General features: G+C 33.7%; 1 protein-coding gene across 2 annotated transcripts in view; it reads right to left on the bottom strand.

Moving 5' to 3' along the window:
* Positions 1–24,389, bottom strand: part of LOC124369297 (barH-like 1 homeobox protein) — a 40,104-nt gene extending 15,715 nt beyond the window's left edge. The window contains exons 1-3 of one of the 2 annotated variants that reach the window (XM_046827233.1): positions 24,298–24,389; positions 21,969–22,244; positions 14,203–14,322 (exon numbers count right to left, since the gene is read on the bottom strand). In XM_046827233.1, the coding sequence (XP_046683189.1) occupies positions 14,203–14,322; positions 21,969–22,092 (244 nt within the window). In that variant the 5' untranslated portion in view covers positions 22,093–22,244; positions 24,298–24,389. Of the gene's footprint in view, positions 1–14,202; positions 14,323–21,968; positions 22,245–23,967; positions 24,222–24,297 lie in introns of those variants that run through there. The other variant, XM_046827232.1, reaches the window with a different exon arrangement.
* Between the last annotated feature and the right edge of the window lie 1,483 nt (positions 24,390–25,872).

Here is a 25,872-nt window from a genome sequence, read left to right as displayed (position 1 = left end):
TTTATCTACAACACTTGTGCGGATACATTCCTTTTCAAAATCAGCTTGCTGCAAAGGCTTCTGCGTGCTGAACTCTTGATTGCCAGTCTTCTTTAGTCACTTTGTCCAGAGCATCATGAACAAGTTTTCTCAACGTCGGTTATTTTAAATGTCTTATTATTACGTGCTACCTCTCCCTTCACTTGAGCCCATACCATTTCAATGGGATTGTACTGGCAGTGATAAGGAGGGAGCCTGACAACTGTATGTCCCATTTCATTGGCTAATACGTCGAGTTCATAAGTTTTTTGTTGGGTTTTTATATGGGAGAACCCTCATTATAAGTTCTGGTTTCGTTTCTTTCATACAGTATTGTATGTTTTTTCGAGACAGCCAATTTTGAATCTCATCCTTTCTCCACGATGAATTTGGGAATTTTCTCGGCGAGTACTGAGTGGTATGGAGCATTATCCATAACGATGATCGAGCCTTCTTCCAAAATGCATAGCAATTTTTTTAAACCATTTTCTAAACGATTCAGCGTTCATTTCATCGTGATAGTCCGAACTGGATGATGGTCTTAGACCGAAAAACCCACTTACATTCTTGCAAAAACCCATCTTTTGCCGAACCGACATGACAAATATTAATCTTTTCTACCTTTGCCGAGAGGAACCTTTAGTCCACCAGACTCAGTCGTATCCTGCCATATGTATTTTCGAGTATGGTTTTCATTAACCCATGTTTCATCGAGGTAATATATGGGCCTACAATCACCAGATTCTCTAAGCTCTTGCATGGTTCTCAAAAATTTTAAACGAGCCGCTACAATATCATTTCGTTCCAATAAAAACTTTCTACCATCATTGGTTTTCTTATACCTGAAACCAACATGCCTTAATAATCTATTTGTTGAAGTTACCGATCCGTTGTAATCAAGTTTTTGTTTGAGATCCTGCGTGATTCTTTTTGATGTGTGAAATTCCCCCTCTGTCGTAGTAACGAAAGGACAGTTCGTCTCAAAACATCTTTTTCAAAGTCGTCAAAGCCTGTTATTTTTGATTTTCGACTTCTTTGTTTTCCTGGCGTTGAAAACTTAATTTCTGATGATGAAGATCCATCTTCTTCGGCCAGCTTAGCTTCTTTACTTATTTTGTTGACGGTTCTTTCACTTACACCACAGGCCTCAGCACACAGTTTACCACTTTGCTTAAAGTTTTAGAGTTTCTCGGAAATTTGTCAACGACAGTTTTTTGAAAAAAGTTGTAAACGTTGTAAATAATACGTCGTTCTCCACTATGTAGGGTTTTTTCCGCTACCACTCTTACTTCCGGATGGCTGTGCACTTGAACAAACATCATCACACTCCAATTTTGTCCAAATAAGGAATCACAATAAGAAGTAGGTTATATTACAATTGACACTACACAGAAAATAATCGGTACACTTATAACAGCTACTAATAAACAACACTTAAAAACACGAAAAACGTTCATCAACAGTAAAATTCAGCACAAAATAAATACGCGTACTGGAATTGAAGAGAATGCAGTATTTTCAACCGCCACTGATGAAGCGACAATAGGCACTGACTGACGTCAGAGACAGGAAGGAGAAAAGGGGCTGTTTCTTGGAAATAGTATGACTCATCCGTCTGGTATTACCACCACTGCTGGCTGGTGCGGCTTTTGTTTACAGGCATTTCACCCGTTTCCTCCACATTTTCACTCGTCTGAATCATCTATTATGTACTGAGTGTTCAAATTTCATTGGATGTTTATAGAAAACCGTTACTTTAGAATTTTATAAGAAAGTGCATTCATATTATAAAAAAATACTTGTGCTGTATGATTTTTCAACTATGACCAGTTTAAATATTTAAATCACCCACTTGTAATAAAAAACAATTTTACATAACACAGATTCAAGACTATTAATAGCCAGGTAGGAAAAATGCTTTCAAATGGTTATAAATTTTATGAGAACCGAAGTGCGTAACAAAACCGTTGCGGCAACAATTTTCCATCGTTATGTACTGAATAAGTATATTTATGGAAAAGAACATATATTTCAAATGTATTTGATAACTTTCTTACCAAATTGAAAATCCATTTAACATAACATGATTATACTATGCACACATGTAATGCCTTATTATATATCAATGATAAATGGCATTATCTAATTGTTAAATACGGGAAATTAACGTTTTTGCGGTATTTTTATTTTTTCTTTTTAATTTATATTTCGGCTAAAGATTTTAATCCTACGATCTTCGTATATGAGTAATATAATACAATAATTTATTTCAATCCATTTAACTCAACATGGAAATAAGCTACAGAGATGTACTTTTTTTTTTAAATGACCGTAAAATTACATTTTGTAATACGTAGTTAATTAAATTCAAGACAGCTCTAACATTTCTTTCGAGCGTAACGATTAAGTATTTTTAAGAATGTTGGACTCGCGCGGCTTGTGGTTACAGCGGGGAACAAGTTTTGGCAACGTCGCTCAGCTCTCGTTGGCCGCTCCAAGGTTACGGGCAAAATAGGCTCCTCCCTCAACTGCACTTTCTCGTGGTTTTTCGTATAGTGTCAGGGCCCTCATCTACCAGCGCCGGTCTAAATTGACTGACGCAACCCAAGGAACTTACACAATGTCAAAATTTCGAAATCAAAATTCAGTACAACTGCTTAATAAAAACGTACAATCTGCCACAAACAAATTGGACGGAATCCAAAATGATATGTGAGGATCTACAGACTTTCTGAAAATGGCTTCAACAGCAAAAACATTAACCGTTGCAAAATTTCTAGTTGGCGAACTCATATTCTCGCCAACTATGCAAAGGAGTGGCACATTTTCAGTGAGGGAAACGATTGAAAAAGATTTTGAAGCAGTCGGACTCAAACTTCATTCAAACAAGTCCCTTCAATGGGTTAGTTTAGTTTTAGGCCACAGAACGCAAATTGTCTAAATCTCAAAAAAAAATTCTGAACCGATCCACGTGAGTGTACTCATTCCAATTTTTTCTTACCTATGTCAATGACACGGAGTCATCAGTACTGCATGGAAGACTAGTGCAGTACGCTGATGACACGACCCTTTGTCTTATCAACAAATAAAAATTGATTCTGGAACGGCAAATTTTTTTCGACATCAATAATATTGTGTCCAGCACTTCTACAGCTTCAACACCTTCAACAATTCTTCAAAATCAAATGTCTCGTCTTTTGCGTTGCGATTAGGAAACTTCAATGGCGGGCCAGTCGTTTTATTGGATGAATCTTTTTAGAGGAAGTCGACTGTACTGAATTGCTAGGAACATTCCTGGATCGGGGATCGACTAGAAAGTATCACACTGATAATGTTTGCTCAAAACTGTCGTCGGGCATTTATATCCTGGAGTCTTTCTTTACCCAAATACTATCCCATTCAGGTATCGATGACGGTGTATTACGGCTTTTTTTTCTTTCCAGATGGGGGAAAACCTTACATAGGCACCACATAGCCCGTAGTAGGTGGTAGTGTGAGATTCTGAGGCGTATTACGGCTTGATCTACCCCAACCTCACCTTCGGTTTGGTGCTGGGGAAGCCAGCACAAACTATTAATTCTTCAGAGCATTCAAATTGTAAGAGCAATCTATTCGCGTAATCGCATAGTTAAGGTTTAGATAAACATGCAAGTATGCTTTTAAAAACTGTAACTGCCGAGACTCTAAATTTTGGAGGCAATCTAAATTTTGTATGTCTAAATGTGCCATGACACGTGGCCGAGACATACATTCGTATGAGACAATAGGTAGATATATGTTTCGAATTGGAGGCCACAGGACGTGGATTTACGAACACTTGTCCTCGCAGATAGGGTTAGTAAAAATGTGTTTCATGAGTTCGTTTCATCAACAAATCGCCAAATCCAGTAAAAATGCTGCAGTGCCTAACACATTAAAGGCTCTTTTAAAGCGCTTTCTAGCGTCTCAAGAAGTTTATATCCTGATAAGTTTATGACATTCGACTAGGTTATCGTACACTTGGAAGACTGACAACCGGCGTTGGAAAAATGGGTGAAATTAGCATGAATGAATGTAGTTTGACTGAAAATACTGTATATTTGACTGGGGTCTTAATATGGAGAGCTTGTTCAAAAATATAGAAAAAATTATGACTACTACTATACATTTTGTAATGTCCTAAAATGAAAGATTTGAGTTGTGCCGTTTGCCGGCCTTTCTGGTGCTGGCGGTCACGGATCGAGTAGCAGCATCGGACACTGGCGCCCAAAGGGTTAAAATTCACGAACCTTCAAAGTCTTATTTAGTAATTTCGAATAATGTTCCTTCCAACGCCTTCTTTAAGCCATCTTATGTGTGTTAACGCCAATCTTTTACTCGGCGAATATTGATTGTTATTTCTCTTTATCACAAGTTGAAACAAATAAATAGCTTTGGATTGGTGTTATGGAAAGGCTTGAACATTCCTTGCCGCGGTCTTTATTCCTCCCAAATTATCGATGTTTATTCAACGTATTCACACTGTATGGACAGCTCCAAATATTTTGGAAGTCCCCTAAATGACAATTAAACCGATACACCGATTATAACATGACCACTTTCCACGGCGAACTGAATGGTGCTGAGTAGTATAAGTATGAACTACTGAAGACTTTTCACACGTAAGAACGCCCAAGAAATCAAAGAAACTCTCACAGAGATGAATGAAGAAATAGTAAACCACATTTCTATTAATACAGCTGCGTCTGACAGCTATATGGTGGTGTTGGGACTAGTGGTATAAACGGCTATAAATGGGAAACCATCGGTAGACGTTTACTCTTAGTTAATTATAACAAAACGATTAATTACATTTGACAGTTGTATAACAAGGACTGGTGGAGTAAGCAACTAGAAAGAGAAATGATCGGTAGGTGATTTGTAATAAATTATAGCATGATCAGTGGAGATACGACAGTTGTATGGCGTGTGGGGACTGGTGGTGTCGTCGGCTAGAAAGGGGAAACCAACGCTAGAAGAGCGACTGTAATAAATCACCAGTGCACTGGTGCCGCGTGTAACGCTAGCTTGTTTTGGCTTCTCGCCATCCTAGAGTATATATTTATCAGACTCGCAAATTAGTCTCTAATTGTCGGCTTGAAGAATCACCGAGCTAATTAAGAAGGCAGTTATCATTGTTTCCTTGCCAAGGAATCCCTAAGTCGCTCGGTGTCTAAGGATTGCATCAAAGAGTTCTTAGGGATAGATAGCCATTTGCGGTAGACCTGAGATCTTCCTTGGATCTTCTCTTTGTTGATGTAGTTTTTGCACATTGACTGACTTAGAGCGTCTTTTGGTAGAACACTAGAAGATCAAATAATTTTTTGTTCAATATTACATTACTGCTCATAAGTATAAATCTCAAAAGAATTATCACTTTTAGTACAATGGTAACACATCGCCGATAAGAAACCGCGATGCCCTATAATAAACTTCCAATATTTGTACTTCTGAATAAACGAATTTCTCTTGTTCAATAAAACTCAATATATTCATAACAGGTTTGTTTTATATTTACTGCGATAACATTGATCGATAACATTATTTATAACTTTACATTATTTAACATGGCCGTGTTGACTGAATTTTAATGCCCTCGGATCTCGGGTTTGATTTTGGACTGATCTAGCCTATTATTAACTCAGTATTGAGTCCAGTTGACATTTGATAGGCAATTGAAAGCCTACGTTACTGTGTTCTGCAAGACACTGGAGTACATAGGCAGAACACTGTTACAGGCAAACTGTTGTACTTCTCTTGTGTTATTGATCATTTCTCGATAAAACGCTCCATGAATAGAATAAACCTAAAATCACTTTGCTTATGTATAACAGACTCATATAATGGTCACTTAAGAAGATCCGGTTTCAATACATCCATAGGCTACATCATAGATTTTTGTTACAGTACGAGTTACTCTATCCCTCGATGACATTTTTCATTCTTGCTTTTTAAACACTGTAATGATTTACTTTAGAAAAGCTCACACTACACAGAAAACAACAGGTTATGTAGAAATTGTTTTGTTTTCTTCTAGTTTCATATGTTTAGATTATTACAATGTTAAACGATATTATCACGTAAAGATTATGTCCAGTAGAATACATTTATCGTATTGCTTGGAAAAATTACACATTTTAACTTTTTGAAACATTTAATTACAGTGTATCTAGCAATTTGTATTTGAAATACATAGTATATTATTCAAAACAGGTTTCATATTACGCTTGGAGACTTCAACGCCAGATGGTGGATTGATCATTGTTTAAAAAAGTGTAAATATGATCTTTAATATCACCTTTCACTCTCAGTTGGATGTGGGTTATTTTACTTAACATTTGTAATGTAACCATATCCCTGCAATATATACTCAAACATGTCTCCTTTAAACCAAAAAATTGCCTATGAACCTTTTGTGAGTGAAAAATTAAAAGCATTTAATAATAATAATAATTCTTTATTGCAGTAAAAACCATTGACACAATTGTATTGCAAACGTCATTTCATAATATTGATTAATGAAATCCGTAAACTAAACCTATCTTAAGTTATCATAGAAAAATGTTATCACGCAATTCCACATATTAATGTATGAACCAATATATTCGTATTTTGCATGTTTCGAATATCATAAAAGGCTTTGACAACAAAACGTGTCGTAACCGAGATTTGGGTTCATTGGTTCGTTTGATATCTTCAGGGAGAGCTCATTGATAATCTGAACACCAACTTGAGACGGCAAGTGTTCGAGCATAGTCGTTCTATGCTGTTCAATTCTGAAGTTGTCCCTGTCTCTGGTTTCGTACTGGTGGACGTCCCTGCCCTGAACCAGTTCACATTTGAATCGGCAATACAGGGTGACATCGAGAATATAGAGGCTGGATAAGGTCAACAATCCGAGCTCCCCGAAGGCAATTTTACACGACTCTCTAGGTTTTAAATTCGAAATTATTCTGAGCTTTCTTTTTTTGTTCTAAATACTCTGTCAAATTTGTACCTAGAACAGCTGCCCTGCCTCATAATCTCAAACCGTATGCCAGATGTGGATGTATTATGCCAAAGTAGGCTGTTTTCAGTATATCCAACGAGCAGAATTTTGGTAGATTGCGTAAGACATAAATCCCTCAGGCAACCTTTGAGTAAACTCTGTCGATGTGATCGCTCCAGGTCAGTCCCCGGTGCAGGCGCATCACCATAAACTTGATGGATTCTGCTTCATCTAGGATAGCATCGTCCGCTATCACAATTGGTCGGTATTCGTCTTCTTGTTGACGGAAACAAAATTTTATTACGTTAGTTTTGGCACAGTTAGTTGTCATATTTATCTTTGAAAAGTGCTCGATGTTAGTTCAATAAAGGCTTTTATCTCAAGATCTTGTTTCCTTTTTGATATGATGTATACGTATGTACATAACGTCCGCATATTGAGTCACCTCTCCATTTGTATAACCGCTTAGTATAACCGTGTAGATAAATAATAAAGTTGTGATGTTCACAGCTATTCGCATTAATCCCCCCCCCCCCCATTAGTACTAAAATTACTTAAAACACTACCATGGGAAAGTTGTGATCATTAAACAATTTATTTGATCGATATTTATTTACGCGTCTTAGTGTTCACGCTCGTTTAGCATGCACTATTGTGGTACATTTCGGATACGTCCTCATTGTCAGACATCGGCACTATAACGAGTGAATGGAGCTTTCTTTATGGAGTAGAATGCACTGATCGTAGTTTCTCTATAGTGAAATGTAACGTAGTTGTGAATTTTAACATTCGAAAATGTTCTTAACACTATCGTAGACTAAACTCAATTGCATAATTACAAATAGGTTTCGTATAGCTGCACAACCTTCCTTCTCGTGACGTGAAAATTGAAATTACATAGCTTACGTAAATTATAGGCTAAACGAAGACCTGCCTATTCGAGGAACATCTCTCAGCTTTATTTTTACCTTACAACACGGAATTAAATGAGCAAACCTTAACGGAATTAAATGAACTTGAAACCTAGCTCTGTCTTGCATGCCTTGGTATCACCTTTACAGTTTAACAATTTACCACTTTACATTACGCAACTAAGCAATTTAGCAGTACACATAACTAAAACAAAACGTCGCTTATTTAGTAAAGCCCAAAAAAAGCCTAAAGGACAAGCTGACGTGTTTAGTGGAGGAGTAATGAATGAATAGGTCAAACTAAGTAATATTTATGTGTCTGTAAGTCGGACAGGTAGGTCATAGTGTTACACAACAGAAATGTTCGTAAATATTAATCGTTTATTCTCTGTGATGAAATCGCTCTTACAAAATATCAAGCACACTCGTCCTTGTACATATTAGAATTAAGGATAGTCTATATTTTACAAAGACGCACATAAGATGAACGTCTAACATACATTTCTATTTATTAAAAAATCTACTAACCATTGACGCTCTAAGGGTTTGTATAAAACCCTTAAATAAACCACAAAGCAAGTATTTTTAACCTCTAAAAGCTGTTATATTAGAGGTAGTCTAGAATTCAAGACCCCTCGACACTATGAAAAAGTGTACAAAATTGTTTATACGATGGGTAATTGTAAATTGTATCTAACAGATCAAATATTGACAGCTCTATAATGTACAAATCATGTTATTATAATCAATGTCGCGTTTGAATAACATATGATTGTATTTTATTTGTAACTGTTTATAGTCTATAAGCTGAGAGCCAATTTTCCCTCTATAAGCACACATAATGGTTTTTCAGAAACTGATAAAGGAATTTTTCCTAACAAAGAAATCTACTGTTAGCAAAGTTTTTAATATTTGTTTTGGTAGATATCGAAATTGGTGGGCATCGAAAGGGTTAAAAATATGAACAATATTGTTTTTTTTTTCAGATTATATCCGCCAGACGTAAAGAATAGTTATATCATCGTCAGGTAACTATATGAAGAGATTGAAAGTCACCACTTTAAGTATCTGTATATGGTTTGGTGACGTAGTTTTAATATTTTTACATTCCTGATGGTTAGTTGTAACTTTGTAATGCTGAAAAAAATATGATCTGAGAAAAAAGGTCTTTTCATGTTTCAACGCTTTCGACGCCCTCCCATTTAGACCTCCGCCAAAACTAGTGAGGCTGCCGATTGAAGTTTTTAATGAGGGATATTTCGCTTCCGATTTCAAGAAAAAATAGGTTGTGTGCTATACAGAGCAAATTGGTTCTTGGCTCTATGATTATTAGATAATGTATGATACCGATAGTGCATATTTTTTTACGTTTCACTTAACATTCACAAGTTTGGGATTTTAAGACAACACTTTCTGTGTTATCTGCTTAGGAACCATCACAATATTAGTTACTGTACCCTAGCTTAAAACTGGAAAAATGTACCGGTCAATGAAAGTATGCCAGCATCAAAGTGAGACACGTTATTCTCAATCAAAAACATATTATTGCGCTATAATGCGGAGCGACCGAATGATATTGTTTAGAAATCCGACATGCATAAATCTTCTCGGACTACCAACTAACTCTTACACAACGGCCAATTTACTTCGCCCTTTAATTTCAATACAGAAATATACTGTTTATCGATCATTTGTTTAATCTTTTAAATGTATAATTAATCTATATTAGATGGATACTATCATTCGTCATACTGTTACATTCGTTTGTTGCTAACAACATAGAAGTAATATGGTAAATGAATGAATTACCCATTACTGGCTATTTCATGGCAGTCCCATGATGATTTAGTGAAATGTGTGTATTGAAGGAATACGTAATACAAGTATTGGTTGCAATAACAAAATATATGAGCACGAAGATTTTGGGTTTGATCAAGTAAATAAATATTTTACAATTCTTTCTTGAAGTTCTTAATATAGACTGAGTGGTTTAATGTAACCTATAGCAATCGAGTGAATGATCTCTTAGAATATCAATTATTCCTTAGAAAGTTCAAATATTAACAACTCTCTTAAATGTGATGGGAGAGCTTGCAAAAGAGCTTTTGGAATCAAAGAGGTAACGTACCTCTTCAGCCCTATTCTTTTATCGTGCAATGACCGGTTTCGAGGTTAGGATCTCATTTTCAGTCCTCAGAACCTGAAGGCAGTCTGGCGTGTGAAGCCAATTGTGCTAGCTAGCGTCGTGGCGCGTCTGAATTGAACAGTTCTTTTTCAATGTTTTGTGTTTGGTTATTTATTCGTTAACTGGGTTGCGTATTTTTGACGAAGGCCATGCATGATATTGTTTACGTTTTACTATTTGATAATGAGATTCTAATCTCCGAACCGGTCATTGTTAAAGTGTAAGGCTGGAGAAGTAAGTAATGTATTTGATTATTCTACTCAGTTCTGGAGGCATATTACCGAGAATGAATCTTTTGGAAGTAAATACAGACTGTATTAACGATCGTTTCCCGTCGCCTCGTCGTCCAAACATTGCAAAAACATGTCCGTAGCAGTTGAACGACCTCTCATCTGGCATGGTCACAATACAAAAGAAATCGGTTTAAAATTGAATAGAGTTCAAGCCCTCTTTTTGGAATCGACATGGCGAACACAGCTTCCCACATGTAAGGAAATTGTACTGTCTGTAAAGTGCATCCGAAAAATAAAGCTTAAAATGTACAAGCTGAAGTAACTTCTTGAGTTGGCGGGAAATTGACCAAACTGCTATGTTCAATTCTGGCTCCTTGCAGAACTACTTCATGGTATTGACATTGTGCTAGTAAGTCTGTTAATTTTCAGCACAATGTAATGATGTCCGTGATAACCCCGTCATCAATATTACCAGGTGGGAATAAGGAATTATCCTCCTGAATTTAGTCAATATATTTCCAAAAACTTTTCGAATTAAACATCAGCTTATTTTAGACCTTCTTAGCAAGCTCGCTCCTATTGTGATCAAGTTCCTTCTTTCGCCCCTCTTCTCAGGCCATAATAGACATATGGCAATTGACTTCATAATAATTAACAATTCTAAATTGTAGGTTTTATGAGTAGAGCGCTTCGTTTTACTAAGTATTATTTAGTTGGCTAAACACTCTGTTCCTCAAGAAACCACCTCCCTCCCATACAATATTTAATACTAACACTAATTATCAGTGTTTCCATCGTATAATGACCCATAGTGGTCTTTAAGCTCATCAACTTCCATGAATTTATACAAAACATTATATTTCTTTAAAATCTCACTTTTCATATAAATAAAAGAACATTGAAACACAATGTATCTCAAAAACACGAGTAGCTCAAACCAAATTACCAGTCCATATTATACTGAAATGAAAATTATTTAACATTATTTGTAATTGAAGTTATATCTTTTAGTAGGGTTTATTTTCAGCAATTATAATAATAATCAAATGCAAAAACTAATCAGTTTTCTCTCAAAGAGCCATATAGTACCTAGAAATTGAATACATATTACCACGCCTAGCTGGAAATTTAAAAAGTAAACCTACTATTTTGAGAAAGTGTAGCAGTAGGCACACGCTGAAAAGCCTGTTTCTCACTTGCATAAAACCGAGTTTAAACTTCTTCATAAGAAAGAAAAGTACGCTTTCACCGGGGGAATAGTAGAGAAAGCAAAATTGGAAGATACGGAACTACGGCCAATTAGACGATTGGGTGAGCACCGTTCCTGTCGACCGGTCGTTGTAGAGGTGAGATGACTTTGTTATAATTGGATAACCGAGAGTCGAGACAAAGGAAGTGTTGGAGTGAAGGTGGCAGACAAATGAGTGCAGTTGAAAGTGATTAGAGAGGTTAAAGTATCAGAAGATCTGGCGACAGGGCAGACGAGGAGAGTGGGGTGTTCGGGGGCCAATTATCACATGAGTTACGAGGCAGATTCCCGCCAGAATCGCCGTCTTGTCAATTAACCGTATTTAATGTGACGCTGAGCGCGCTGGATGGGCCGTGTCGGAACACGCTATGTGACGGCCCTATTTAAACACTCGTTCTGATCTTCTTTCCTTCCACCGAACAAGTGACTCGACCACCGAGAAATTCGCCACTTACTTACCTTTAGATTGCGCACTTGTGAAAACGACTAATATTGTTTATATCAAACTGTGAATGTTTTAACTGAACACTAATAACATTGTTAAAATCACAAATATAATTAATATAACGCATTTGTATACGAATGGTGCATTTTGATGGTAGTATATGTCATTTAAATGAATGGAACCGTCTAAAGTTGAAACTAGAAAACTAGATTCCAAAAACGTGTAATCGATTTAATTAAATTACGTTTTAAAATAAAATATTGTATAATCACAGAGCTATACTAAATACTATTGCACACAAAGTGTATAATAATAATTACATAAAGCAAAATAAAACATTTTTATTTAGGTTTTGTGTAATCTTAATGGTTCTCAGGCTTGTACATAAGCGTAAGTAAAAGTTAGAAGAGTTTTCTTTGTGAAAGATTTTTTCATTTTGTTTCTTTGTTAAACTAAGCACAAATTGCTGTTATTTGCATATATCTATTACGATAAATACATGATATACACATATACCGCAATTGGAGATAAACTTAATGGTTGTATAGTCTCAAGTATTGAGATAAGACCTTTTTTATAGATTTAACATAGATTTGTATAAACATATTTGTAAATGTGTCCCTTGTTAGGTATTTAAACGTTTAAGAGATTGTAAAAGGCGACTAAGATTTCGTACCAAGCTATTCAAAATTGAGGTTTTCTTATATCTTAAATCTAAATCAATTTGTCTATCATGAAAATAAAATTTAAAAGGGATATAAAATACCCCATCACCCGGGGGTTTACGGGGTTACACCATAAGTATTTAAAAAAGTTTTACTATATCATGGGATAGAATAAGAATACTAAAAACATCTCCTTAGGTTATTTATACATGATATCTTGAGAAACTCCGCTTTATGCAAAAGAAAATGTATTTTTGCAATGGGTTTTGGTTTCTGCTGTAGTAAAATTATATTCTGACATGTTTGCTCAGGGTAATTAATATGGCATTCCTACTAGTAATGCCTATAAGGTAGTGAAAATTAAATTTTAAAACGTGCTTCTGTCCAAAAAGTCTAAAAGTGGTATTCACATTTTTTAAGTGTAGTACCGAAAAAACTACAATGGGGACGTAAAAACAAAATTGTTCTATTTTTCTTCAATTTATCATATTTATAATATACAACCAAATGATCAAATATCGATATATCTCGTTGTATCTGAACACATTGCTTCTATCCCACAGACATTCAGGATAAAATAGACTGAAACCACTTTTACTGGTTTCAATGAAAACATGTACTCTATATTATGTACTACTGTAATAAATTATGCTCACTAGATAAGATGCTTATATAGATTCGTTCCTTTTAGAAAAACAAGATACAACCGGTGTGTTATATGGCAATGTTTGTTGCAGTTATTTCCAAAACTAGGTTATAGCTTCATACTTATGATTTTGGATAAAGTTCTTGAAACGACCTTTTATCCAACAAAATCAGTTACATTAAAATAACAGCTGATATACCTGTACAATATGCTGGTAAAGGTATTGTATGCACTTTTAAAACCTGCTTTACGATTTAAAGGACTGATAACAGGTTTAAATGTTAAATTTTGTTTACACGTAAACTTAATTGATGTAGGAAAATTTCTAACATTTTCAAAAGATAATGGACAGTGAGAGCCGTTTTTAAACTTCTAATTATTTTTCACTTTAAAGGTCTTCCACTCAGGTCATACGACCATGGTTCGCCATTTGGTTAAATCAGCGAGAATTCCAATTAGGTTATGGGGTCATGTAGGCCATTATTATGTAATTTAGACGTCCACGTCGAGTGCGAAACCTGGAACGTTGTCCCCAAATACACAACATTTTACTGCTTACATGTTCCTTAAAAACGGTGCTAGTGTAAGTTGTAGCCCTATGACACAGTGTGTATAGATAAGGAAACAGGATTTTTCGAATAGTTTCTATCATTTAGTGATACGAAAAATCAGTAACACTACGTTTCAAGATATGTTTCGTTGTAGTAACGGCCGTAATCAGTACATCAGTGGTGCTATGTGTAGTATCTGAAATAATAAAGTCATTTGAGCTGCTTTGACCTAGAACACAACTCAAATAATACAGTTACACACTGTGCACATTACAAAACAATACTATACTAACCCGACGTGCAGTCTTTGGTGTCCGAGTCCTTGGGTATGTCGACGGATTCGGTGGTGGTGGATACTACGTCCTCGCCCTCCAGCTGCCAGACATCTCCTACGCCGCAGGTTGTACCCGTACCTGCGACAACACACAGGCTTGTGATCACAATCAGAGGTGATCATTGTTTTCTATTACATCGGGGTCCTTTATTACTTGATACCGAAGAACTTATGAAGTACAAACTTACCTATTATCAGTTCTAGTGATATAAATATAATTACTATATACTGTGGATGTTACAGATCCGTCCAATGACTGTTATTTATGTTATGTTATTACGCCATATGAAATATGTAAGTCATATGACTTACTCTTAACTATTGACTACTCGATGAAATCAGTTAAAACCGCTCCCGAAACCTTGATTTCAATCACAATATATTGAGATGTATTGAATGTAATGTATTGTATTGAGACTCCGATCAGTCTTCGGTCGGGGATTCCTCACTACATCCTATTCATACAACACTGTGGAGTGGCAAGGCTTCAGAGGCTTGGAGGCAAGACGTCTGTGTGTGTTGACTTTTCCATGAGTCTGTTTTATCTTTCTAGAGTGTTATGCAGTTTGTCAATCAGTTATGACCTGTCTATTCAACTACGTTATGCATTGCACTTATGTTGTTTGTTGTACACTCTGATTGGTAAACTTTTTTCTGTTGTTGTTAATATTTTCTTATATTACTGTTCTGTTATTAAATTATTGTTGGTATTATTTTTTGTTATTGTTACAATTTACAGTTCTATAGGATTTCTTACTGTATTGTTGTTACGGTTATTGAAGTTTGATATCGTACTTTGTTGGGGTTTGTTACTTATATATTTATTTTGTCCTTTACGTGCTTACTGTCTTATATTGATTTATATGTAATATCTTCACTTTGCCATCTAACTTGTACTTTATTGTAAAAATAATCTGTACCGTTGGAATAAATAAAAAAATTAAATACTGGTCAATTTTTTAATTATTTTTACCTACATTCGCTCAAACAATTTGAAATCCGTTTAACATCTTTATTATTATCCGTTTCAAAATTGCAGGAAAATATACCCTAAACTTAAGATGAGTTCTATTATTTTATTCTCAAAGATAAGATTAGCTAATATCATTGGATTACATTTAGGTAATTACTCTAAATTATGTATGCAAATTATACTCTACAAAGGAAAATTGTCAACATTTATGGCCACAGTCTCCACTCATATGTTTGTTATACAATAAACTTCATATTATGCAATTGTAGGTCATTTTTTTATCTTAAATTTAAGGTTGCCTAGTTTCGAACTGAGCGTTGTTTAATATTTTGAAAGATTTTTGTATGTTTATTTAGTTTTGTGTAAAACCTGCGTTCCCAGACTAATTTACACGAAAGTTCGAACAGTTTAAACGATATTTTTGAAAGCTTTGATTCTGTTTCTTTGTTAAATTAAACACACGTTGCTGTTATTTACATGAGTCTATTTTGAGCATATTATACTAAGCAATCCGTTGTAAACTTAATGACGTTTGGGCTCGAGGGTTATGGTAGAAATAAGACCTTTTTATAAATCTCTGTGTTTTTCTATATCTAAAATAAGTCTAATACGGCCACAAAAAACTGTTTTCAGTTGTTTATCGAAAATACAAAAAAAAATCAAACTCAAAAGCAATGTATTCGGGAGTCCTCACTACTCAATGTTAAAAGCTAACAAAATATATAGCAAACTGATGGAAAAGCTCTATTAATCAGCTGATATTGTAAAGAATTTAATAGCCTATTCTTACAATTCATTAATTATTATATGATGAATTACTTCAAATATGCAACAGTTAGTCTTAGACTTCAAGTTCTTAAAACACTAACGATATCAAAAGATTTCATTAACAAATAAATATTTTTTAAATCTACAACTAAAAAATTAAATATTACTTATTTGTAATGTTAAATTATTTCATATGTTTATCATTTCTTGGTCCAATAAAGAAAAGTTAGCCATAATAATATGCAACAATACCGTACAATTATGTTTTGAGTCAATACTGTAATACTAAAAAAACCAAGTCCACTGAACGTTATAAAAACAAACAACACACGTTTAATCAAGAATGTGCACTAATTCATTTACTATCAAAGAAATTAATTCATTTGTTTTTCCAACAATGAAAATTTTAGTAACAGTATTTTGTAGTTTATCGAGTGATGTACTCGATTTTCAGGTTCCCTATATTCCCACCAGGGTGCGGGGGTTAAAATAAAATTTCATTTGAAATGGCTTTTATTCCAAACGAATAGTATTCAACATGATATTAGACGATAATTGTGACGTACCTTACAGTATGTGCATCTACTACGTACGTGTAGTATGTTAAAATTTGACTAATAATGTTAATCTAACGGGCTGATAATGGGCAAGCTTAATTAGGGAATGGAAAGATAGAAAACATTTTGAAATTTGACATTTGTTATTTCATTTTGGCCATTTTGAAACGGGCAAAGATACAGAATAAAACTAATTTCAAAATGGATTGTAACAAGCTATAAAATGGTATGCCACTTGACCAATAGGACTCGCTTATGTTTGTGATTCGAACACCCAGTTCCGGGAACACTATAAATAACGGGTTATATTTAAAACTAAATTTTTAAGATCTTTCTTACAGTTCTCCATTACAAATAATAGTGGACTGGTAGTCTGAGACTGCCAGTATTTATAAAATATGTGGCCAAGTTATAAATTGAGTGTTGTTAGCTGTTTGTCACAGTTCATATCTTTTAATTTTAATAAAGATAAATATCTTGTATGTTTTCATAAAGAATATAGGGAAGAGCTGAACCATTACCATTACCCTTACCATTATCACAATTTTATGGCATAATTAATGTTTTAATCTGTATACAAATAGTATAATAATGTAATATCATTAAGAAACCATTATATGTATTACGTACAAAATCAAGAAAAATAACCAGAGAACTTGTAATATGAAATCCATGGTCTTAATAATGTGTAAGTTTTCTTTGTTGCTGTTTTTTATAAAGCAAAATTATACATATACTGTTTTAAGAAATTATTTATCTTCTTAACTTCAAAATTTTATAAAACTGCAACTGTTATTGATTGTACGTCTTCCGCCAGAAACCATCGTGAACGAGACTGACTTTTTGTATTACTAAACAATGGCAAATGTCCAGAAAAATCCTCATTGTTTCGCAATTCTTCCATCGTCACAAACAAACTTCAAACAAAGAATTATAATAGTGTACTTCAGGTATCGTCGCATTAGCATTTCGTTGTAGGAACATACGCACAAATTACATTGCAAATCATGTGAAACTGTTCTCCAACTACAAAAATGGTAAATTGAAACCCTTATACACGTTAGAAATATTAATTTCAATAAAATATGTGCCTTGAACAATGTTACAGTGAAATAAGTTCAGGTTAACATTAAATGTAAATCAAATGCGGCTACATTAGCTCAATTTAAAGCGGAAAAACTTGGCTTGATGGTGAAATAAAGTCTTTTTACGCCACAAAGTTAAATTAAATTTTAATCTGTACAAAATACATTAATAACTTTCTGAAATGTTAGGTCCTAGAGGATTTTTTTAATTAAAAGACCACATTGATGGATGTTTAAATAATACGAAAAAGCAAATTTATAAAAGGAAAATAGATATCTTAATACAAAATAATAAGCTTACAGAAATTTTATGTGATCATGAATTTCCCAAAGTTCTCAATAACATAAAGATTCAATTTAATGGCCAAGGGATATATCTCCGTAATCTTCAACCTTCGAGTTCAATCATTGCATCCCGCCAGAACAAACAAGTACAAAATTAATGAAGTAATAAATACAGAATGGGCTATATAATTAATACATAATACCGAAAACACCACACTTAGAACTTTAATCAATGACATGATCAATAAAAACTTCAAAACTTCTGATAAGATAAAGCAAAAGACGCTGAAGGATTAAAATATAAGAAAGTAAATTTAAAGAAAGCCAGGCATTCATTACAAAACTGTTGTCATGAACCCAAAATATTATGACCAAAAGGTTAATGATTTTATTAATTCCAATAATACACAAGAGTTTTAAAAATACTACTTTACATTTCCTTTCAGAGGTAAATGACTATAAATAAATACAAAGTTACGGAGAAAAAATATATTTAAAATTTACAAAACCTTAAGTCCCAAGGTTAATAAGAGTAAGTAGGACAAAATGGGATATCATTCAAAGCCCGTTTTATGGAACTCCTTCAAAAGAATGCCACTACACAATGGTCAAATTACGCCGAACAACTCATGCAATGTGGGCACAATTACTGCAATATAAATCAAAAATATTTCACAAATGCAAGAACAGTAGTTCAATGTCCATGCTTGAAAAGTATGAGATGTATAAACCAGTAAAACGTGACCCCGACAAAGTACTGGATGATAGGATAAACAATTTGTTGTTCGGCACGGAAAAATGATGAGTCGGTGAACTATCGCGGTAAAGTTCCTTCCTTCAGTAGCCGCAAACGTTCCGTCCAGCACTCGCGAACGTGTGGCCACCGCGTCGCGGTCGTAGCGATTTGTGTTCTGTAAATATGTGTGTTATTATTTACGTGTGAATGTGTCGTGTACTATGTGTATTTAATAAATTACATATAACGAAACGCGAATACGTGGAAACCTGAAAATGTCAGTGTTGACGAAATGCGTCGTAACCTTGCACTAGTAAAGAACGTCAGAGGGTACATTTATAATTCATCTCATTTATATCCCGCCTATTTTGTCTACAGATGTAACTTTTGTAAAAATTGTGTGGATCTTATATTTCAAGTCGTGAATGTACGAAACATATATGACCATATTCGCGCACCGTGTTCCGTACTATTACTGAAATTCACACACACACACTTATTAAATAAGAAACAATATAGGCCTGCGCAGATAAACATTTAAAATTCACCAACAAGGAAGTCAGTCTTGCTTTGATGAGTCGTAATAATTTTTTATAGGTTTAATGTCTATTAAATTATGATTTATAGTAATTAGAATTATAAAAATAGAGTCCATTATAATTTTAACCCTATATACAAATTAATATAAGATATTACTGAATATAAGATCAATTTATATTCAACAGATTTGGATAGCCGATAGCCGAGTGGAGTAGGGCGTCCATTGTTCCAGACTGTTCTTCAACCCAGTACCATTGACATTGTACTGTATCGACTCTCTTTTTTATTCTATTTGATCAGATTCTCGCACAGGCCTAAAAATATCAGCAATCAGAGAACCATCCATATGGAAATGTTGATTGGGTGCTTGGTATAAGACTTCATCTCAGACTTTGTATTGCCATTTTAGTGGATATGTCGTTTGAACGTATCCTAAATTCCAAACATTAGGTCTTAAGCATCTGACCGGCCAGACACTTTTGTATATACTAATGACGGTCATGTTTCGATGAAATACAACACGTAGTATTAGTTAGAAAATACGTATTATAACAATAATACGTTAATTTTGAGTTGAGGACGAAATTTTTGTGTATACCCTATGCATATTAAAATAATTAAGATGATGTTTGGAAATCCAATTTATTATCAATAATAAATTCATTTGCGATATTTATTTATCAAACGATTTTACTATTAATTACATTGTTAATTAAACATGTAAAAATTTTTATTTTCAGAATAGTTTTGTAACAAATACTAATACCTTTTATTTTCCAGAGTTATTCGAAAGTAGAGAAATCACAACAGACATAACTTTAAACTGTAGGGACTTCCAATAAGTTCATGGATGATATATAAAACAATTTTAAATGATCATTACTTTTTGTGCAGAAAAAGCTCTGATAATCATCAAAACTTTTCAAAGAGGAAATACAGTTATCTTCATAAATGTATTCAGAATAAAGTCGTATAACAAATATCATTTGTTTACATCTTAGTTTCTATAGAGTTTCGGTTACTTGAACCCATTAAAATTGTTAAAATATCATAACATATGCTCACAATATGAGCTGAGAAACAAAAGTGAGTGGCTCATTTGCTGGTCTAGATTTAATATTCTGTTAGTAGCAAATCCTGAAATTAAGTTATAAAAAAGTACATTTGTTGTACAACAATCGCCTTGTTTTTTTTACCTACGTTGATTATCAAGTATTAAAGTTTTAAAAGCTATGAAATAATCTACTTGAATAATCTTATCGATTACACAAAAATGAGGATTTCTTTAAATCATACTATTTCTTTCTAAGTCTTAATTTATCAATCGGAAAACGCTCAGACCAACAAATCCATATATGCATAGATATATCTGATTTTGTTGTACATGAATGAAAAGTCGTTATTGCAGGTATTCTCATGTATAATTAGAATTTAAAAAATGTCATTATAATCTCAGAATATATTAAGAACAAAAACATGCACGCCAAACCTAAATAATAACTTTACTAAGTATAGCATTATAAAACGCAGTGGATGGATACTTATACCTTAGAAATAAATATAATGAATTCGAAAGACAAATGAAGACGTTTTTCGTATAACCATTTGTAAGGGCAACTTGTATAACTGAAACGAAGTGAAGAATTTAATAAAGTTCTTAAATTCTAAAAAAATGCCGTAAGGATCCGTGTGTGATGTAACGTACATTTTACAAATCATTATTTGAAGAACGTGACACAGTTGAAAGCAAAGTGGTAACTGCAAATTTCATATTATTTTGGGGAAACTTTGCCCCATGTAATAAATAATCCATAATTGTACACAAAAAATTTATATGGACAGGTGCACGACTAAAAACTCAGCATGTGCGACACGGGGTAGAAGAACTTAACGGATTAGTGACCATAGAATACCAGCACAAATTAATTTAATACGGCTAAGCATATCACGGCATAGTAAGTAGGAAATGTTGCTAAACTGAATATACATAAAAAGTGTATATGATGGGTTTTTTAATTTTCGTGACATGACGTTCTTATACAGTAAATATAGCCTACCAAATTTAGTAACGATAGTGATTATCAGTTATGGTTTTCGTCTGTCATATAAGTCGGGTGAAAAAATTATCGCGAATCCCAAAATTGAGAATATGGATTTCAAGTGAGAAAGATGTAAGTCTTCTATAAAGAAAATTGAATCCCAATCGGTCAACCGATAAGTACAATGAAAGTACATTACGTCTATTTTATACGTAACGGACAATAGATGTATTTAATTATCAGTCACCAAAATTCATGAAACAGAAACATATAGTATAGATTAAGATACGAAGTAGCATCTAATGAAACATACGAAATTTATCTGTTGTGTCTTTCCACTACGTATATTATTATAGGCTATGTATTCAGTGATTTTATATTTTTTATGTATTTAGTGGTCTTATCAGTAGTATTTCCCGCCCGTTTTATCACAGCAATCTCCCATTTTTTAACTTTTTTAAAACCTCAACCTAGTAACCTTCTGGATCAGAAAGATGTATCACAAGAATTTAAAGCAGCTGCAACTGAGAATTTTATGTATCGACCACTGCTTTGGAGTTAAGTCTTTACGACATATCTACTCACATAGCTTACTAGCATACTTACTCCAGGGGTTTTATACGATTACAATCATTTTGTAAAGTAGTGTAGTCCTGATTTTATAAAGTTTTCTCGAATGATCAATCCAAACTTTCTATTACGGTTTTAGGCAATCATGATATAATGTCATTATATGACTTACTGGTATCGGGGCAGGGTGTATAGTTCCACTGCGAGGGTGGAAGTCCTGGCCCTCTCTCCTGTTTGTCGTCCTTGCAGAGAAGAGTTTCTATGGAGAAGACGCTAGGCTGTCTAAGGTTCTCCATGGAAGACGCCAGTCAACACAGTTCGACACATAGGCCTACGTCTAGGTCACACGTGCACTGGTTTCTTCCCTCGATTCATTGTCCACCACTTTAAATAACTTTGAGTAGATGAGTGATTTCTTCATTCACTGGTTTAACTGTCGCGTTTAACCCTAAGACATTATAGATAATCAGTGTACGGTGCAGTTAGTTTAAAAAAAGACGGCCATTAATAATTTTTTCCTTCTGCATTATTAAAAACCTTTTTTTATTGCCAACAACATAAACGAAAATGAAGTGTTCAAAAGTAAAAGAAGAGGAAAATACAGGAATGATAAGATACCCACTTGTGTTATTGTATGACCTATGTTCTCTGTGTAATTCACTTCACTGTATGCGTGAAAAACACAGTAGTGGACGGAATATGCAACTATACAACCTTTTTTTAGAGATTATCTTATGCCACATATTAAAGTAATATGGGCTTCTGTGACTCAAGGTCTACTTATTGCATCATATTGCTTTAGAATGTCTGTGTACAGTGCGAAGTTTATCGTGTTTAAACCTACTGCTGAGGCAACTGTTCGCACTTTCTTCCATTTACAAATCCAATAGAAAGTGTTTTGCTAGATGTCCACTTAGAAAGTTGATTTCAAGCAACTTTACTTAAACTGTAAAAGTGGCCGATAATTTTACAGATGATTGTACGATGTTGTACTCGAAAGTATTTAAAGTAATATATTTTCCAATTGGATATTTATATAATCAATATTATTCATTAATCTTTTCGTACATTAAAAAGTTACGGACTATGCAATTTCTTTCTTTTTCGGGTACTAGGTATTAAATTAGATACAAATGAAACTGAGTATCTAATTTGTTACGCATAAACTATTAAAAGCGTTTCGCCTCAATAGCCATTCTTACTCATTATCCTTTTCCTCACTGACTAGATAATAAAGCAATATAATTGCATTAGCTCAAGGTGTAATATAATTAAACTCCGCAACATATGTTATATAACTACAATTTGGTAAGCTTAGAGTGGTGTACCTAATGGGGTATACGTTTTATATGAATAATTACAGTAAACTTTACGAAAGAATTAATTATTTTTACTCCCAAACCCATAAAAAGGATATGTATACAAAATATTGATCCAATGACAATGCTTCCGACGTTACATTTTAGTGAAAAGGTGTTTGCGTGTTAGTTATTATTTTTCTAGTTTAATAGTATAGTATTCTAGTTTAAAACTATACAAAATGGGTTTCACAAGCAAAAATATTTCAGAGTAATAATCAATACTGAACTTGTTTCCCACCAAGACAAATTATTTGTTAAACATTTGTCAATCGAACTAGTTTAAAATTTAATTTAATATCAAAACATTAAGAGTATTGTTAAGTTACAAATTGTTGAAAATATTTTACTCCATAGTAGTATGCACCTCCAGTAATCTATTAGGCTTGCAGTTTTGTCTAAATTTACTGGGGAACAATAACCATATAAAAATATTGAAGTAGAAATTATTAAGTATTTAAATAAGGCTAAATATTATACGGAAAACATGTTTTACATGCGTATACATACGTAATAAATCTCTAACTTTCGTACTTAGAATATTGAAATGTGTAATCGTTGCAAGTGTGTTTATAAGGATATAGCAAAGGTGCTATGTAAATATTGAAATATTAATTTCAGGGGCTTTTGCGAAAATGTGAGTTGCTGCTGAAATTCTTCTGAATGTTCAATAGACGTTATACGCATATTTTTAGCCCGTTTCGATGTAATAACCTGAGTAACTTTTATTGAAAGCAAAATTTAAAAACCTATTGTAAAATAAACCATTCTTGTGTATCAGTACTACAATAATACAAACATAATACTACTCACTAGTAGTGTTACTGCAAACAATTTTACAGAAAGTTGTATAAGTTCGACAAAACAATGTAAGGCACAACAATTAATTTTACTATATTAGAAGAAAACTAAAACGTGCTCCATCACAATTAACAAAAAGTCGAAATTTTAAAAGTCTAGCACCACATTTGTTTTCTGATATACGAAAAACCGAATCTTATTAAAAGTTTTTAGTACGTTATTAATATGAGTGAAGTTAACTTGCCGCCCCCAAATAATGCGAAAATGAAACTAACTAATATCGCAAACAAATAAAATATTGAAACTATTGTCATAAACAATAAATGATAGTAAAACATGTACTCAAAATTATCTTCGAACAATAAACACAAACACATAAGATAAGGCACAACGTCGTTGCAAAATGTAAACTGAAGTGAAGTAAAGAGTTGAGGGGAAGGGGCGGGGCAGGAGCCCTAAATAGTGGACCAATCCCAGAGAAGCGCCTCCGCTATTCGCTACTAGACTAACATGTGTTTACAGATAATTTATATACACTCTGTTTTTACTTGGAGCTGTCACTGCCAATTATGAGGCGTTTAAGTGTACCATATCAAAGCTTCCTGAGCTGTTCAAAGTGGCTTCTACCGTGATGAGGCGCCTGGTCTCTCACCCTCAGACTACCCGAGAGCTGTAACACTTGGTGACAAATAATGGGTGAGAATAATCGGAAGTTCCGCTGTCTACTAGAATGACACAGTTGTTTATCATACGGTTTTATTAGCAGTAAATCTACATAGTTCAATGTTATATCAGTCTTTCCACCAGCTTATTAATTTATTAACAAACATTTTGTCTAGCAGTCCTCGTATAACATTAGAAGTAACATGAAATGTTTCAAACTTATGTAACTATACATCCGGTACATATTTATTATTACAGCGCTAATCGTTAAGAGTATCAGAGTTTACCCTGACTCTTAATATCATGATTTTCAGGTGTAGGAGCATTTCTTGTTCGAATTAAATACATTGCCGACGCCACAGCTGAGTTTGCCTTGTTGCAAAACAACAATATAAACTCGGATTTTGGACTTCACTTCTGTCCCTTGTTATATATGGAAGGTCTAAGATATTTCCGGTGTCATAGTTTAGTTAGTTTTGTAGTCCATATATATATATATATATATATATATATATATATATATATATATATATATATATATATATATATATATATACCTGTGACTGAGAGGAAAATCCTATAACTTCCTGTATAAGAGAGAAAATATTAAGTTCATGGAACATTTCAAAATAATCGTATCAAACCAAAGGTTAACAAGGTTTTGCGTTGTTGTTGTATTTTTCGGACTGTAGTCTGGGTAAGAATGGATCGTTGAGGCATATTAGTATTTGGTTCTATATTTTTCTATAAGTTAAGGAAGCCCACCAGTTTTAAGTAGGCTCACCTTATGTAAAAAATATGCACAGCTTTACCTATTACGGTTGGTTTTACAATTGCGCTTAAACAATATTTCAAATGTATTAAATGGTTTAGATTAGTCACTGATGCAATCTGTAGTAAAAGTTAGTTATTAACTTTGTCTCTGTTATCTGCATCACCACTGATCAAGCACAGTTCTAAAATTTAAACTGTAAACAAATAATTCTGCCTCTTTTACGAACTTTAACTGAAAGTGTCATCAGCGAAAAGTGTCAGTTTTTATACGTTATAAATATTACTTTTTTCCGAATTCTAAAATATTCCAGGTAACTTTTCAGATCTTTTTCTCTTTAATGAAACTTCATCGGATTTAAACGAATATTAAAAAAAAGAATTAGCCAAATTGGTCCTGGCGTTCTCGAGATTAGCAACACATTTAGGGATTATTTTTTATTTATAAGACACGTTAAATGAAATTATGGAATAGAGTACACA

The sequence above is a fragment of the Homalodisca vitripennis genome, chromosome X, assembly GCF_021130785.1.
Source record: "Homalodisca vitripennis isolate AUS2020 chromosome X, UT_GWSS_2.1, whole genome shotgun sequence".
Classification (NCBI taxonomy): Eukaryota; Metazoa; Arthropoda; class Insecta; order Hemiptera; family Cicadellidae; genus Homalodisca; species Homalodisca vitripennis.
Note: the sequence above shows the minus strand (reverse complement) of the source record. Positions and strands in the feature narration are given on the sequence as shown.